We start from the raw sequence: 18,125 nt of genomic DNA, 5'->3' as shown, positions 1-18,125 counted from the left end.
CCGACACGCGCCAGATGGAGGTGATGGCTACCAGAAAGGCTACTTTCCACGAAAGGAGAGAAAGGGAAACATCTCTGAGAGGTTCAAAGGGAGGACCTTGCAGAACCTCGAGAACCAGATTAAGATCCCATGGATCTACAGGCGCTCGGTACGGAGGAGCCGTGTGAGCCACACCTTGAAGGAAGGTTTTAACCTGAGGACGGTATGCCAACGTCTTCCGAAATAAAATGGACAGCCCGACACTTGACCCCTTAAAGAGCTGAGGGCAAGAACCGCATCCAGCCCCGCTTGAAGGAACACCAGGACAGAAGGGAGCGAAAAACACATGGGCGGAATGTCATTGGTCTCGCACCAAGTGAAATAGGCCTTCCAAGTACGGCAATAAATTTTGGAAGACGATGACTTCCTGGCTTGGATCATGGTATGAATAACTTGATCGGAAAATCCTGATCGTTCCAAAACCTCGGTCTCAACAGCCACGCCGTTAAATTGAGCGGCCGAGAATTGGGGTGGCAAATCGGACCTTGAGACAGCAGATCTGCTCTGTCTGGAAGCTTCCAGGGGGCGTCCACGAGAAGGTTGACTATGTCCGCGAACCAAACCCTTCTGAGCCAATTCGGGCGATGAGAATGACTGGAATTCCTTCCGCCTTGATTTTCTTCAGCAGCCTGGGAAGAAGAGGCAGGGGAGGAAACCGGTAGGGGAGCTCGAACTGCGACCAAGGAATGGCCAGAGCGTCGGCGCCCACGGCGAGAGGATCTCGAGCCCTGGATACAAACTGTGGGACTTTCCTGTTGAGGTGAGAAGCTAGCAGATCTACGTGCGGGGTTCCCCAACGACTGCAAAGCTGAAGAAATACCTCCGGATGTAGGGACCACTCTACCGCCGCGAGACCCTCGCGGCTGAGAAAATCGGCGGCCCAGTTGTCCACGCCGGGAATGTGCACCGCGGATATTGCCGGGACTGAAATCTCCGCCCAATGAAGAATCTTGGACACTTCTGCCAGGGCTGAGACACTCTGCGTCCCTCCCTGGCGTGTGACATATGCCACAGCCGTGGCATTGTGTGTCTGAATCCGGATAGCCAGTCCCCTGAGAAGTCTCTCCCAGTGAACGAGAGACAGATAAATCGCTCGTATCTCGAGGACGTTGATTGGCAGGGCTGACTCCTGAGTTGACCAACAACCCTGAACAGTGTGATTGCGGAACACTGCCCCCCCGGCCGAGGAGGCTGGCCTCCGTTGTCACAATCTGCGAGTGAATGGGGAGGAATGACCGTCCTAGGGAGATGAGAGGAGACGTCATCCACCAATTGAGGGACTGCTTGACACGGTTTGCAAGACGAAATGGGCGATCCAGGGAAAGGACAGACCTGTTCCACCGGGATAGGATGGAGAGTTGGAGAGGTCTGGAGTGAAATTGGGCAAAGGGAACCGCCTCTGTTGCCACCACCATCTTTCCCAGGACTTTCATGGTCGTCCGGAGAGATGGAAGTCTCATGATCAGCCGCGATCGTACATCCCGTTGCAGGGAGCCAATTTTCTCTTGAGGGAGAAAAACCCTTGATCGACGAGTGTCGAACCATAGACCCAGAAACACAAGACGTTGTGTCGGGACAAGACAGGACTTTTTTGTTGATGAGCCACCCGAAATTGGGCAGGGTGTCTAGGACAATGGTAAGACTTTGGCGAGCTTGATGAAAGGATGGAGCTTTGATCAGAATGTCGTCGAGGTACGGAAAAAGAACGGGACCTCCGATTCTCCACAAGGCCATCAACACTGCCATGATCTCTGTAAATACCCTGGGTGCGGTGGCAAGACCGAACGGCAGTGCAACAAATTGGTAATGTTCCTGGCGAATCGCGAAACGCAGGAATTTCTGATGCCCGGAGAATATGGGAACATGTAGATAGGCATCTTGAATGTCTATTGAACACATGTTCTCCTGCGTCTCCATGGAAGCGATTAACCGAAGAGACTCCATTCGGAAATGACGCAGTCGGACTCTCCTGTTGAGTAACTTGAGGTCCAAGATGGGGTGAACTGTCCCGCCTTTTTTCGGCACCACGAACCTGTTTGAATAAAACCCTGTGAAACGTTCTGATTTGGGAACGGGCACAATCACCCCGGAACTGAGGAGAGAGGCGATGGATGCAAAGAACCCCGGAACTAAGGCTGGATCTTTTGGAGGACGGGACTCGAAGCGATCCCGTGGACGAGAAATGAACTCTATCTTGTACCCTGAAGATACAACCTCCCTGACCCAAGCGTTCTCTGCTGAGGCCAGCCAGATGTCCCTGAAGAAACGGAGTCGACCTCCCAATTGGGAGGGACCCTCGGGAGTTCGTTGATAGTCATGCTGACGTGGACCGTCCAGATCTGGACCTGGAGGGTCTGCCCTGGGAGGAGTGAGATCGCTAGGAGGGAGTGGGTCTGAAGGACACCGTCTTTCTATCCTGGCGTGCCTGTGGTCTTTGTTGGTTAGAGAAGTTCTCTGCCGTATTGAAGCGACGGTAAGCCCGAAAGGGCCAAAACTGACGCCTTGGCGGTGGTTCGTCGGATTGCCACAACGTTGTTTGACGCCTGAACAGCGCAAGCCGCGGCATCCAAGGAAGCAGAAAGCAGATAATCCCCTGCATGGGAAATCTGGTTGGCCAGATCGGCCAATTGCTCTGGTTGGGCCTTATCTAGGATGCCCTTACGGAGATCCTCTGCCCAAGTGGCTATGGCCTTTGCCACCCAAGATGAGGCAAAGACTGGACATAGCGCCGCTTCGAATGCTGACTTTGCCAAGGATTCTATAATTCTATCATTAGAATCCTTTAGCGACGCTACACCTGAAAGCGGGAGAACCGTGTTATTAGAAAGTCTGGACACGGGTGCGTCCACCGACGGGGAAGCAGACCAGTTGTCAGTGAGCTCTTTAGCAAACGGATACAGCACGCCGAGGCGCTTCCCTCTTTGAAAATCGCCTGGACGAATTTCCTCTTTCCCTGGCAAGGATCTTGCCAAACTCAGAGTGGAAAGCGAATACTCTGGATGGTGTTTCTGCCCGTCTGAACGAAACCTCCTGATCTGAGGATTTCGCAGGGGAGTCAGATATTTCGAAGGTGTGGTTAATCGCAGCAATGAGGTTCTGTACCGTAACCTTCATGTCCGCGTCCTGGTCAGAATCCAGCTCCAAAATCCCTTCAGAGGACATATCCGAGAACGCTTCACCTGACTCGGGTGAGGAGGCACGGGAGGGCGACTGCTGGGAAGGCTAGGTGCAGATGAGAGGCCAGGAGAGGATTCCAGCCGGGGATCCTGCCTGGGCCTTTTGCGGCTTCTGCTAGCTGGCTCAGATGGAACGTCTTGCGACCTGCTGGACCCTGCAGAAGTGTCTAGGGGCAACTTATCAAGAACAGCCACTAGGGACTGAGACACCCTGGTGAGGTCTGCCACAGATTGTGAAAGAGACGAGGCCCAGCCAGGAATGGGGGGGGTTCGATTTCACGTGGCGCAGTAGATGGCTCCTGAACGGCATCATGCTGAACGGGATTGCTGAAGTCCAGGCAGAGGGGAATTTGCGATTGCAAGAGGAGCATCGAAAAACCGGACTAGGGTTCCCGTGGGGGCTGGCGGACGGCCACGTTCAGACTTAGAATTAAACATGGTGAAGGAAGAAAAGAAGAAAACCTGCAGAAATGCTGGAAGGTTGGGGGACAGAAAGGCAGAGCAGGGCGTCAGTCTGCAGTTGCAGAACTGCTCACGGTCCGGTGTCCCCGAAAGATGGCATCTGCTTTAGTCTCCAGCTGTCAGGCTGCAAAGATGGCGGCAGCCTGATGTGAGGAATCAAAAAACGCGGTCTCTGTGTAAGAAGAAAGGCGGAGCTAGCCGCCTGCACCAGAGGGAAAAACCGCCTCCTCCCCCTTCCCAGCCACAAGACTAGAGAGGCGGTGGGAGGGCTTAGGAACGGGCGGGAGCGCAGCCGGCCGATAATAATGAACGGGGGGCGTGGCCGCGAAGGCCCAAACTGAAGCCGGGGACTAAATTTGAAACGGCAGGCGCCTGTCAGCACGGGGCGGCGCGGAAGAACTGCAGGCGCAGCCGCGTCCGCCCCTAAAGGAGACCCCGCCATAGCCCTGCTCCCAGACGCAACCCTCACAAGAAAACCGGCGGTGGGGTGAAGAAGGCCCGCACCGCAGCCGGGGCCAAAAGGGATGCGGCGACCGGTGGAAGGCGTGAGCAGGCGAGAATCTGTGGCGCTACTTTGGCGCCGCTGCCAGGTCATTTTGTGGCTTCATGTTCCGGTGCTCCAATAAAGGTACCTTCTGTATCCCACGCATTCGCACCTCGTCCAACCGACAGGCTCTGGTGGGCGAGTGGGTGGGAGGCGGGGGGCAAGGACCATCCGTTTTCGCTGGCACGTCACCTGTGCTGAGCTTGTGGTCCGCCCGGAGAACTAAGAGGATACGGGGTGGCAGTACACGCCGTACTCATAGCCTCTTTGTGGGAGTACAGTTGTGACTGTTCACATTGTATCCCTCCTGAAACCTGAAAAGGAACGACGCACATCGAGGTAGATATGGGTCTAATGAAAGACCCGTGTCCACCTCCTACTGACACTAAGCTAAACTGAGGAATTTCCTGCCGGTCGGTGGGGTGTACACTGCGGAGGAGGAGCTAACCTTTTTTTGTGCATAGTGTCAGCCTCCTAGTGGCAGCAGCATACACCCATGGTCTCTGTTTCCCCCAATAAGGCGAACGAGAAATAAAAATATTCGAACAGCACTCGGCTGTGATCGGTGTACTCTCTGTTTTTGACTGACCGAGATCGGTGGAAAAAGAGAAAAACCTGATGAAACTTGGTAAATTTTTTCCTCATACGTCGAAGTTCATCTGAATAAGGTCTAAACCACCATGGTTACTTACCGGTAGCCGGTTTTTCCGGAACCCATGACAGCACCACATGACAGCACCACATGAGAGAGGGATCCGCCCCGCCAGGACAGGAACCTACTGAAACATAAGGGGCGGCACCTCTCCCCCGCTTCAGTTGGATTACAGAGCATTTGAGAGGACTTCCCGGTTAGTTACATATTTATCCAACACCACATCACACAAATACACCCGACTATTGTGCACACCCAAACGGTGAAAAGGGGGGGGAAATATACGGGTGCTGTCATGGGTTCCGGAAAAACCGGCTACCGGTAAGTAACCATGGTGGTTTTCCCTTCACCCATGACAGCACCACATGAGAGATTCTGGAGACTTCGAACACCTTAGGGAGGGACCACCGCTTGCAGCACCCTTCTACCAAAGGTCAAGTCAGTCGAAGAGGATAGATTTAGTCTATAGTGTCTAAAGAAAGTTGAGGGTGAGGCCCAGGTAGCGGCCTTACAAATTTGCTCTATTGATACCTCTGCTTTCTCAGCCCAGAAGATCGCCACGGCTCTGGTGGAATGAGCCTTGATGCAGTCAGGAACCGGGACGCCACTAGCTGAATAGGCTACACTAATGGCCTCCCTAATCCATCGGGCAATAGTCCCCTTTGACACTCCATAACCTTTCCTAGCACCCTGGAAGGCTACAAATAGGGACTGGGACCTCCTCCACTGGCTGGTTATAGACATATACTCTACTAGGGTTCTTTTAACGTCTAGGCTATGAAATTTCTCCTCCCCTGGGTTTTTCGGATTCTCGCAAAAGGAAGGGAGGACAATTTCTTGGTTGCGGTGAAAGTTAGTTACTACTTTCGGCAAGTAAGCAGGGTCTGTTCTCATAACCACCCTATCCTGGTATATCTGGTTATACGGTGGGTTGACTGAAAGGGCCTGTAAGTCACTAACTCTACGTGCCGACGTTAGAGCTACCAAAATAATGGTTTTTAGGGTGAGATTTTTAGTTGAAATCTGCTGTATGGGTTCAAACGGCTCCTTCGTAAGGGCTTCCAGTACCAGATTTAGATCCCATGGGGCTATTTTCGGTAAGACAACTGGCCTAGATCTGTGGCAAGATTTTATGAACCTGGCTACCCATCTGTTTGCCGCTATATTGCAATTATATAATGCACCCAGCGCTGAAACCTGTACCTTTAGGGTATTAACTGCTAGGCCTAGCTGTAGGCCTGCCTGCAAGAACTCCAAGATAGACTCGATTGGGGGCTCTTGGCCTAATGGTTTTCCCAGGAATTGAAGGAATTTCTTCCACGTCCTGCCATATATGTTGGTTGTTATTGGTTTTCTACTTTTCATTAGAGTAGTCACCAACCCCGGGGAAAACCCTTTATCTCTCAAAAGTGCCCTCTCAAATTCCACGCCGTCAGATGGAGCCCCTTGACTTGTTTGTGGAATATCGGCCCCTGAGCTAATAGATCTGGAATTTCTGGTAGTACCCACGGGTCCGAGAGGGACATCATTTGAAGTAGTGAAAACCACGGTCTTTTTGGCCAGAACGGGGCTATGAGGATTACTCTGGCTGGCTCGTCTCTTATCTTTTTTACTACTGCCGGGATTAATGCTACTGGGGGAAAGGCATAGCTCAGTTTGAACCGCCACGGGATTTGTAGAGCGTCTACTGCCCACGGGTTTTCCCCTGGGTTTAATGAGCAGAACCTCCTTACTTGCCGGTTGTTTTTGGTGGCAAAGAGGTCGATCACTGGCTGCCCCCATAACTGTACTATCCTCTGGAATATTACATGATTTAAGGCCCACTCTCCCTGTTTTAATTTGTTGCGGCTTAGAAAGTCGGCTTGAACATTTTCTGTCCCTTTGATGTGTAGGGCTGTTAGGGAGGTTAGATGTTCCGCTTTGAGGAAGATTGTTTTGGTTTCGTCCATTAGGGAGTTTGATCTTATCCCTCCCTGGTGGTCGACGTACGCCACTGCCACCCTGTTGTCTGACATAATTCGGACATTCTGACCTTGTAACATGGGAATGAATGCCTCTAGGGCTCTGTTTATTGCTCTTAACTCTCTTAAGTTGGAGGAAGCCTTCTGCTCTGTGACCCCAGGACCCTTGGGCCATATGTTCTCTCAGGTGTGCCCCCCATCCCGAGGAGCTTGCGTCCGTCAATATTACATCGGACACGGGCCTGTGCCACAAAGTTCCCCCTGCTAAATTTGTGTCGTCTAGCCACCAAGTGAGAGAGCTTTTCACCCTTTCGGAAAGTTCCAGCTTCCCTTCTAAACGTCCTTTCAATCGTCTCTGGGCTGACAGGATTTCCGCCTGTAGTTGTCGGGTATGAAACTGTGCCCAGTTGACCGCTGGGATACAGGCTGTTAGCGTGCACAACAGGGACATTGCCCTTCTTAGGGTCATGTGAGGATGCTGTATTGCCGTAAGGGTCATTTCTCTCACCTTCTCTAGTTTTTTCTCTGGCAAGAGACAAACTTGACGGTCGGAGTCCAAAACGAAACCTAGAAATGTTTGTTTCCTTAGGGGTTGAAGTTTTGATTTTTTTAAGTTTATCATCCAACCCAGTTTTTGCAGGGTCTCTGTTATTCTTTCTACCTGAAGTGTGCAGTGATGTTCTGAATTGCCAATGACCAGAAAATCGTCCAAGTAAGGCACCATAATCACATTGTAGACTCGAAGGAAAGCTGTCATTTCCGCTATTACTTTTGTAAAAATTCTTGGCGCTATGGAGATGCCAAACGGAAGAGCTGTAAATTGAAAATGCCTGAGGTCGCCCTGGATGTATAGGGCTACTCTCAGGTATTTCTGGATTCTTGGTGCATCGGGATATGGTAATAGGCATCTTTCAAATCTATTACGGCCATGAAGCAGTTGTGGTGTAACAGCTTTATGGCCGAAGTCACTGATTCCATTTTGAATGTTTGGTTCATAATCCATTGATTGAGGCGCCTGAGATTTATTATCGTTCTGAAGGAAAGGTCGGGTTTTTTTATTAGGAAGAGGGGAGAATAGAACCCCCTTCTCTCTTGATCTTTTGGGACCTCTATCAGAACTTGTTTCTCCAACAGTCCTAAGATTTCTGTCTCTATGGCTGATTGCTCTCCTGGTTCTTTTCTGACGGGGGTCACCACAAATGAAGCTCTCGGATGCTGGAAGAAGGGGATTTTTAGGCCTTTCTTTATAATGTTCAGAATCCAATTGTTGGCCGATATTTTCTCCCATTGTTGGGAAAAGAGCCTCAATCTTCCCCCCACAGGAGGGCTGGTGTCATTGCGGGGATTTTTTGGCAGTTGAGGTAGTTCCCCCAAACATGAACCCTGGTTCTTTTTTCCTCTTGTCGTCCCACCTTTTCCGCTCTCCCGGGGGACGGCCTCGATTAAACCTTCCCCTCCGAAAGGGCGGTCTCCTCTGATCACCCATGAATCAGGGGAAGCCCTTCTTTTTATCACCGGCTTTTTCCAGGATGTCATCCAGGTTTTTTCCAAACAGGAACTGCCCATCGCATGGTAACTAGCACAATTTCGCCTTAGATTGAATGTCCCCAGGGCAGCCTTTGAGCCATAACGCCCGTCTTGCGGCGTTCGATAGCCCCGCTGCTCTTGCCGTTAACCTCATCGAGTCGGCGGAGGTGTCAGCCAAGAAGGCGGCAGCTCCTTGTAGCAGGTACATTTCTCCTAATATCTTCTCTCTTGGTACTTTGGAGACTAATTTTTCTTCAAGTTGTTGCAACCAGACCATTAACGACCGGGCTGTGCAGGTGCCGGCTATTGCTGGTTTCAGACCCCCTGCCGCTGCCTCCCAAGTGTGCCTTAGGTATGAGTCCGCTTTTTTATCCAAGGGATCTCTCAAAACCCCTGAATCCTCCAGGGGCAGGGCCGACTTCTTGGAAGACCTAGACACTGCTGCGTCAATCTTTGGGACTTTGTCCCAGACGTCCGCATCCTTAGTCTCAAAGGGGTATCTTCGCTTTGAAGAGGAGGGAAGGCTACCAGACTTCTCCGGTTTCTTCCACTCTCTCTCGATTAGGGCCTGAACCTTGTCATTTACCGGAAAGGTACGTTTTTTCCTTTCTTGCAGGCCGCCAAACATTACATCCTCCAGTGATCTCTCTACTTTCTCCTCATGCAGGCCCATAGTGGACCTGATGGCTTTAAGGAGTGCGTCCGTATCTTCTACGGGAAAGCAAGGCCTGCCCCCCGTATCACTGTCTGAGGATGAAGATGACCCGTGCTCAACCTGATACTCCGAAGAGGAGGAGCCTGACGAGGAACTCGGGGAGGCTTTCCTACTCTTACTCTTCTTTTTTAATAGCTTTTTAAGTGAGCCCTGTACCTCAGATTTTATTATCGATCTGAGGTTTGTTGCCAGGCTCGGCACCTCTTCAGCCATAGTCCGCTGGATACAGCTGACACATAAGTCCTTTGGGTAGTCTTTCGCTAAAGGGCTGTGGCATATGGCACATTCTCTATTTTTCTTTTTAGTTATGGCTTTTTTGCCTCCCTAAAAAAAAAGACATAGGAAGGCCTATTATAATATTGCCTGACTTTCACGAAGATCACTCACCACCCAGGAAAGGCTGATACCGGGCTCTGGGGCTGCGAAGGAGCGTGCGCACTGCGCTCTTTTGACCTCGAGGAATCCCTCGATCGGTGACTTGGACGGCTGCTGCTTTTGCCGCTCGAGCGGCTCTTGCGACCAGAAGCTTGCGATGGGGGCAGGGACAATGGGGACGGTGAGCGATCCTCCTGAGACGCCATTGTCACCCCTGCCGCCGCTTCTGCTCCTTTTATCGGTGAGCCCTCATTACCCCTCCCCCCCGCGACCGCCAGCCGCTTCTCCTGGCCGGCGTCGCGCCCGGCGCCATGACCGTCGCGTCCTGATGACGTCAGCGGTCGCGCTCCCAGAATCCTCTGCGCCGCTGACGTCGGTCTCTGCCCCCGGCTTCCCCTGGATGCAGGCGAAGGACGGGCGCTCGCGCAGGGGGAGGGCGGCACGGGAGGACCTCCGAAGGGAGGACATCGGGACGTGCCCGCACGAACCCGGGGCCCGAAACAGGCAAATCCCCGGGGACTGCGCTACCAGCTGCCGACGGCCAGCGTCGCAGGTAAGATCGCCCTGCAATTTTTACCCGCCGGGACGGCCCTGGGTCTTCATCCTGACAGGCACCGCCGCTGTCAGAGGGATTCCTTTCCAGGACAGGAACCCAACTGAAGCGGGGGAGAGGTGCCGCCCCTTATGTTTCAGTAGGTTCCTGTCCTGGCGGGGCGGATCCCTCTCTCATGTGGTGCTGTCATGTGGTGCTGTCATGGGTGAAGGGAAAAAAGAAGCTTTACTTGATTTCCAAGAATGCAATAAAGTGTAAAGCAACAAGCAACTAACAACCTCTTCATATAAAACACACCCACAACACCACTTACCAAAATAACTCCTATAGTGTTCAACTCAATTAGCTCCATATTGATGCTGCGTGTATTCGTCTGTAGTAAACTGGCTACAAGCCTGATCACATGTAACCGTGTGTTCCCCACCGGAGGGTCCAATGTACCCCATGTTGTTTTCATGACATCAGTCTACAAGAAGTTAAATGGCGAAAGAGAAAAAGAGAAGTGTAAATCTAAAAATATTGTATGAACTAAGAACAATGAACATTATCAACACCCCTCCCCCTAAAAAAAAAATAAAGTAATAATATCAATAGCTACAGAGACACTTACTTTTGGAGGGTCCAGGAGGAGCTGGTGAAAGGACGGAAGCTTTTCCTTAATGGCAGTTAAAACTGTTCTGTTAACTGAAAAGGCAGAATGGTTGAGGCCTGGGGGGCAAAGGTCTATGTGCCCTTCAAATCTGAAACAAAGCAAAGCATTTTTAATAATTTTTTTCCCCACAAATACAGACCTGGGATAAGTGCTACGGTAACCCAAACTTTGGCATCTTCAAGGGTCAGAAAGTCAAGTGGGACCATGTAACAGTGAAAACTATTCCAACACTCAGATTTTAATTTACTAGAAACATTCAAAATGTAAGGTTGAGACACAACCACAAGTGATGGGTGTCCATCAGGACTGATTGGGAAAGGGAGAGAAACGCTTTTCTTCCATAAAGCCCTTCGTGCAGACACTGAACGGTGCATAATATAATTTTGGACTTACGCTGGCCGTCTAGTTTCTAGCAGAGTAAGAAGTATTTGGATTGCACTGACGATAGCAGACTCATTTTTCTGTTTTAAAAATATATTTGACAATAACTGTTCTAAAATTTCTTGCCTACAAAAAAAAAAAAAACAAAACAAAAAACAAAACAAAAGTTAGCATGTAAAAAGACAAAATGATTGCAGATAATTACATCTTTAGAACGCACACATTTCCAAGTTCTTGTGCCTATAAAACATTTCAAACACTAGTAACTTACCGTACTTTGTGGTCTACCAAAACTGTGACTTATTCCTGAGGGTTTGTGAAGAGTGGGTCAAGATCCTTTTCAGACCGACTGAGAGGGATCAGGTCTGGCCCTTCGAGGTATACTAGTGAATGTAGATGCATATTCCAAAGAAAGTCTGTCAAGTTGAAAATGTCTGACCAGCAAGAATGATGTGAACGATAAAGCAGAAGTTACCAAGCAGATTGATAGCACTTCCCACTGGACTCCTAGGTCTATAAGTGGGAGTGGATCAGTGACTGAAAGCCTTCTATGGGAAGCGCTCACCAACTATGTCGTCAATCAACGAGGGAGACCGCCCATTGGTGTACTAAGAGGGGGGAGGGGAGGAGTAGCCATTTAAGTTAAAATTTTGTTCACTATTAGGATGTGCCATTCTTAAAAAAAATCAATAAAATCACCCACTGTAAAATACCCAATACTCATTTCCCGTACATGTGCAGTTACAGTGATGTTGGCACTAGGTCTCTCGATGCTCGTGTGACATGGTTATGCCTCGTACCCGCTGCAGGCAGTCAGTGGCAGATAATGGGCTACAATACTCATACCTCAGCCAGGTGGCAGCCCAGCAGCTCAACAGCAGCGCAGATTACCTGCAGCGCTGACGTAGCACCTCGAGTCTCAGGTGACCTAGTGCGGGAAGGGTGTATTAAAGGTATTATTAATTTTACAAAGGGTATTATGGCATTTAAGAAGGGATTGTCAAAGTAATGGACAACTTTAAGTTATAATTCATATTTTTCCACGAAACAACCTGCTCCCCTTTTCCTGTTCTGTAACACCTTGTCTCTAGCTTAGACAGCATTTTCCATTTAAAAACCATTGTCCATGCTCTCCCAAAAAGTGTGATTGCTTTAAGGAGTTCTCCACAAACTAAAAAGGCCCATCAAGTAATTCAAATGGCAGCACAAATACATCCATGAGCTGAAGAGAAGGGCTGTAATATCAGAAAAAAATTGGGAGAGCGCACTAAGGGTTTTGTTTTTCGCCAGCTTCAGTCCTCTGTGCTCAGTCAGCTGAGATGATTTATTTCTTCTCCTGTCACAGCCCTTCTATGAATGTGCGCTTATGGTACAGTTGATCACTTGAGACACAGGTCTAGGAGGTTGCTTCTTCAGACTGCAGCCTGCCCTGACATGTGACAAGGCCGGGTGGCTTTTTGGATTACATGATAGGGCCATTTTATTACATTCTTGGAGAACGTGTGTGTGTGTGTGTGTGTTAGGGGATAATATTTTGACAGTGACGGTTTAGTTATCTATACGTTTCTGCCATAACTGAAATAAAATTATTCCCCGCTCTTCCTTCCTGGTGACCATGTGACAGACTTCTGTTCATACACAGCAGCCTATCAGGAGAGACAGATGCAGTTATTTTTCCCTCGCCTTCTTTCAAGAGCCATAACTATTGCTTTTTTTGCAGGACAGGTTGTAGTTTGGAATGGTGCGATTCATTTTATAGTATAATGTAGTGAAACACAGGGTAAAAAAAATATATGTACACAGTTCAGCCATTGTTTTGGAGTTACTAGAATACCAAAAACCATACAATTTTTTTTATTTATGTGATGGAAAAAAAAAAATATCAGAATACTGGAAAAAATTCTGTGTTTCCATATTTTGAGACCAATAACATTTTTACTTTTTCGTTTATGGGGCTGATTGATTGCTTCCTTTTAGCGTGATAAGCTAACTTTTACCTATTCCAATTTTGCAAACATACGATGTTGTGATCGCTTTTTTTGTCACCTTGAGAGACTTAAACCAGCGATGGTTTGACCGATTACACTATTAGGGCTCATACTCACTTGCGAGAGACTCGCACGATTCTCTCGCATGAAAACATGGCACTGCCGCCGGCACTGGGACCGGGGCATGCGGCTGCATAGAAATACATGTAGCCGCACGCTCCGATCTGAGTGGCGGTGGCAGTGCCGGGTTTCCATGCGAGAGACTCACACGAGAACAGTGCAAGTCTCTCGTGAGTATGAGCCCTTATACTGCAATAGTGAGGTATTGCAGTATATAGTAAAAATCTCAGTGTCCTGTGAAGAACCGCCATAAGCTAAGCTCCACAGAACAACAGATGACAGTGAGGGGTCTATAGCAGATCCACGACTGTCATAGTAACCTATTAGTCCCCCAGGATCGGAGGCCAACAGTAACTGTTGCGCGTAGTCACAGACACGCATTACATTGAAATCTGACAGTGGTGTTTAAATGGTTAACAGTCGTGGCCAGAACTCATCGCCAGCTACGGCTGTTGGGGACTGTGCTGGCTATGTACTACAGGTAGCATCTGCCATTTGCGTAGAGCTCCTGAGCCTCCTCCTCACAAGGACCCACTTTTCATGACGTGAATACAGAAGGGGTTATGGAATCGTTGCAAAGTTCTTGAATACAGTGGGGAAAATTAAGTGACAATGTTTATAGATTTCCATGATCCGCACATTAATATTTTTATGCATATACACCATTTTGTGCTGTGTCATTTACATACTGGTTGCATAGGGGATAAAGAGATCTTCTGACAATTAAAATCCTTCAATGTCACAAGTGATAAAAAGTTAGAAAATCAAGAACGGATCAACCAGTGCACTGGCCTAGAGGGAATCTGTGCACTGTAGTTAAGATAACTGGTCCTCAAGACTGCTCATACAAGTTTATAGGCACGCTTAGTCAACAGCTAGGTTACGAAAAGGGAATAAGTAGCTGCAAGAAATGACAGCAGCCTGCCCTGTGCCAGGAAAACAAATTAAATCAAAATAATGTCTACTACCTTATGTAATGTGTATCAACCGGCTAAGGAGATTCAGCTCATTCCACCTGAATCAGCAGGTTTAGTCTACGGATGCCACTGAAAAACCTTTCACTTTTGGTTAATACTACAGATACAATGTACCATTTCATTTCATACATTGTCACATACAGTGCCTTGCGAAAGTATTCGGCCCCCTGGAACTTTTCAACCTTTTGCCACAGATCATGTTTCAAACATAAAGATACCAAATGTAAATTTTTGGTGAAGAATCAACAAGTGGGACACAATTGTGAAGTTGAACAAAATGTATTGGTTATTTTAAATTTTTGTGGAAATTCAAAAACTGAAAAGTGGGGCGTGCAATATTATTCGACCCTTTAACTTAATACTTTGTTGCGCCACCTTTTGCAGTGATTACGGCTGCAAGTCGCTTGGGGTATGTATCAGTTTTGTACATCGAGAGACTGAAATTCTTGCCCATTCTTCCTTGGCAAACAGCTCGAGCTCAGTGAGGTTTGATGGAGATCGTTTGTGAACAGCAGTTTTCAGCTCTTTCCACAGATTCTCGATTGGATTCAGGTCTGGACTTTGACTTGGCCATTCTAACACCTGGATACGTTTATTTGTGAACCATTCCATTGTAGATTTTGCTTTATGTTTGGGATCATTGTCTTGTTGGAAGACAAATCTCCGTCCCAGTCTCAGGTCTTTTGCAGACTCCAACAGGTTTTCTTCAAAAATGGTCCTGTATTTGGCTCCATCCATCTTCCCATCAATTTTAACCATCTTCCCTCTCCCTACTAAAGAAAAGCAGGCCAAAACCATGATGCTGCCACCACCATGTTTGTCAGTGGGGATGGTGTGTTCAGGGTGATGAGCTGTGTTGCCTTTACACCAAACATATCGTTTGGCATTGTTGCCAAATAGTTTGATTTTGGTTTCATCTGACCAGAGCACCTTCTTCCACGTTTGGTGTCTCTCCCAGGTGGCTTGTTGAAAACTTCAAACAAACACATTTTATAGATATCTTTGCGAAATGGCTTTCTTCTTGCCAATCTTCCATAAAGGCCAGATTTGTGCAGTGTACAAGTGATTGTTGTCCTATGGACAGACTGTCCCACCTCAGCTGTAGATCTCTGCAGTTCATCCAAAATGATCATGGGCCTCTTGGCTGCATCTCTGATCAGTCTTCTCCTTGTTTGAGATGAAAGTTTAGAGGGATGGCCAGGTCTTGGTAGATTGGCAGTGGTATGACACTCCTTCCACTTCCATTTCAATATGATCGCTTGCACAGTGCTCCTTGGAATGTTCAAAGTTTTGGAAATCATTTTGTATATAAATCTGGCTTTAAACTTCTCCACAACAGTATCACGGACCTGCCTGTTGTGTTCCTTGGTCTTCATGATGCTCTCTGTGCATCAAACAGAACCCTGAGACGATCACAGAGCAGGTGCATTTATATGGAGACTTGACTACACAAAGGTGGATTATATTTATCATCAGTCATTTAGGACAACATTGGATCATTCAGAGATCCACAATGAACTTCTGGATTGAGTTTGCTGCACTGAATGTAAAAGGGGGCCGAATAATATTGCACGCCCCACTTCTCAGTTTTTGCATTTCCACAAAAATTTAAACTAACAAATTTCGGTCAACTTCACAATTGTGTCCCACTTGTTGTTGATTCTTCATCAAAAATTTACATTTGGTATCTTTATGTTTGAAACATGATATGTGGTAAAGTTCCAGGGGGCCGAATACTTTCGCAAGGCACTGTATGTTTATGGTTCATTTAATCATACAGAGCTGGATAACATAGCGATTTTGAATACTTTTCTAGTGTAGCCAGGAGAGGGTCTGGATCTGGGCTGTTCTGGACTTGTAACATCTGATCTCTGCTGAGTCGTATGATCTCACAAATAGACTGTGATGCATTTGAATGTCTCTGAAAAAGGCAAAAATGAACACAATAGGTTTACTTTCAATTCTACAGAGGAAAACTGATCATAAAGACAGTAGAAAAAAAAAGCATTTTACAGAAACAGATGTTCAAATAAAAAATAAATGATGTAATATCTATATATATAAAAAATAAGATCGTCATACGGTGCAAAAGTTTTAGGTAGGTGTGGGAAAAATGCTACATGGAATGCTTTCAAAAATAGAAGAGTTAATATTTTAATTGATAAAAATAACCTAAGTGAAAGAACAAAAGAGAAATCTAAATCAAATCATTATTGGGATGACCGTCCTTTGCCTTCAGAATAGCACCAATTCCATTAGTAGACTTGCACAGTTTTTGAAGAAACTTGGCAGGAAGATTGCGCTAAACATCTTGGAGAATTAACCATAGGTCTTCTGTTGTGTAAGAATACATCCAGGGTTCTGAGGTCAGATCATCACTGCCAGGACTTGTTCTTTGATTGTTGTTACTACAGAAGAAATCTGGAGCCAGACACTTCTCTAATGGTATAACATGATGGACAAGTACCTGCCTGTATTTCTCATCATTGGAGGAGAGCAAGAAATGGGCAACATGGAGCACCATAGATGCAGTGGACGGTAAGGAAAATGCAGATGCAAGACATCTCTACAAACAAAAAAAAACACAAAAAACTGAAAACGTCAAGCAGTGCCATCAGCTTAGAACTGTCAGCAATCAGCTACACACAGGGTAATCTGGCTACAAAGGATCTACATGGAAAAGTTGTGGCCAAAAACCATAGCTTAGACATGGAGCCAAGGACAAGTGACTCAACGATGCACAAAAACAAAGTAATTGGGGTGCCGAAAAATGGCAGCAAGTAGTCTGGACTGATGTGTCAAAGTGTGACCATTTGGCTGAAACAATGAAGTCTGCCAAAGAGCTGGGGTGCGGACAATAATGAGCGTCTGCAGACAGCAGTGAAGCACAGTGGAGGTTACTCACATAGTTGGGGTGGAATTTCAGCAGAACAGGGTGAAGGGTAAACGGACATTTTACCATCATAAATCCATTCAGTGTAAAAGATTTTGGAAAACAAGAATAAAAACCTTTAAATGCAATTCATTTTAAAACCATATTCCTTATTCAGGCTTGCCTACGTAGAATACATCAGCAGTCGTGTAGGAGCGTCATTCACTGTGGGTGCTCGGCGATCGTACAAGCAGGCTGCTGCATAGAACGCCGTCTCCCTCATTTAACAGTCATTTACTGCCAGCTGGGTTTTGTATGTTACTCACACTGGGTTAGGCGTACGCCTCGGTCTCAGCACAGTGTTGGCAGTGTTCTCTGGTCTCAGCACACAGCCCATTTGCTACAAGGCTCTTCTACACGTTCTCAACCACAGTAGGAGAAGCCTGGTGCTAGACAAACTATACCACTAGGCTATTCAGGCAAGAATGCATTAGAAAAAAAAAAAAAGGAGATTTTTGTGTACTCACCGTAAAATCTCTTAGCCTCTAATTGGGGGACACAGAACCAAGGGTGTTATGCTGCTGTCCACTAGGAGGCGACACTATGCATAATCTGAAAAAGATTAACTTTGGCTCCTCCTCTGCAGTATACACCCCTGGACGGCGTCAGCCTTCTCCAGTTTTGTGCCAAAGCATTAGGAGGAACGTAACCAAATAACATAACCATGCCTGTAAGAAGGCTACTATGTACGAGCTCAAAGAATAATATGAGAACTCAACGGTAAAACAACGGCCCATAAGGGCAACAGGGTGGGAGCTGTGTCCCCCAATTAGAGGCAAAGAGAAAGATTTTACGGTGAGTACACAAAAATCTCCTTTACTCTGTCGCCTCATTGGGGGACACAGAACCATGGGACGTCCCAAAGCAGTCCCTGGGTGGGAAGCAATGGACGAATATTGTGCTAGCAGATCCCTAAATTTGGGGCACTGCCGCCTGCAGAACCAGTCTACCCAGGCTCGCATCCGCTGAGGACTGGGTATGAACACTGTAGTGTTTTTGTAAACGTGTGTAGGCTGGTCCAAGTGGCCGCCTTACACACTTGTTGTGCCGAAGCCTGATGCCGAATGGCCC

At 47.7% G+C, this 18,125-nt stretch overlaps 1 protein-coding gene across 9 annotated transcripts in view; it reads right to left on the bottom strand.

The window, feature by feature from the left end:
• Positions 1 to 18,125, bottom strand: part of PPP6R3 (protein phosphatase 6 regulatory subunit 3) — a 179,040-nt gene that overhangs the window by 100,972 nt on the left and 59,943 nt on the right. For 7 of the 9 annotated variants that reach the window (XM_073573948.1, XM_073573949.1, XM_073573950.1 and 4 more), the window contains exons 8-11: positions 15,931 to 16,043; positions 11,050 to 11,163; positions 10,615 to 10,744; positions 10,318 to 10,470 (exon numbers count right to left, since the gene is read on the bottom strand). In XM_073573948.1, coding sequence (XP_073430049.1) covers positions 10,318 to 10,470; positions 10,615 to 10,744; positions 11,050 to 11,163; positions 15,931 to 16,043 — 510 coding nt within the window. Of the gene's footprint in view, positions 1 to 10,317; positions 10,471 to 10,614; positions 10,745 to 11,049; positions 11,164 to 15,930; positions 16,044 to 16,589; positions 16,689 to 18,125 lie in introns of all 9 variants that reach the window. The other 2 variants (XM_073573946.1, XM_073573947.1) reach the window with 1 other exon arrangement.

The sequence above is a fragment of the Dendrobates tinctorius genome, unplaced genomic scaffold (assembly GCF_039654945.1).
Source record: "Dendrobates tinctorius isolate UK_male_01 unplaced genomic scaffold, ASM3965494v1 ptg000037l, whole genome shotgun sequence".
Lineage (NCBI taxonomy): Eukaryota > Metazoa > Chordata > Amphibia > Anura > Dendrobatidae > Dendrobates > Dendrobates tinctorius.
This window is presented reverse-complemented; position numbering and strand designations above follow the sequence as displayed.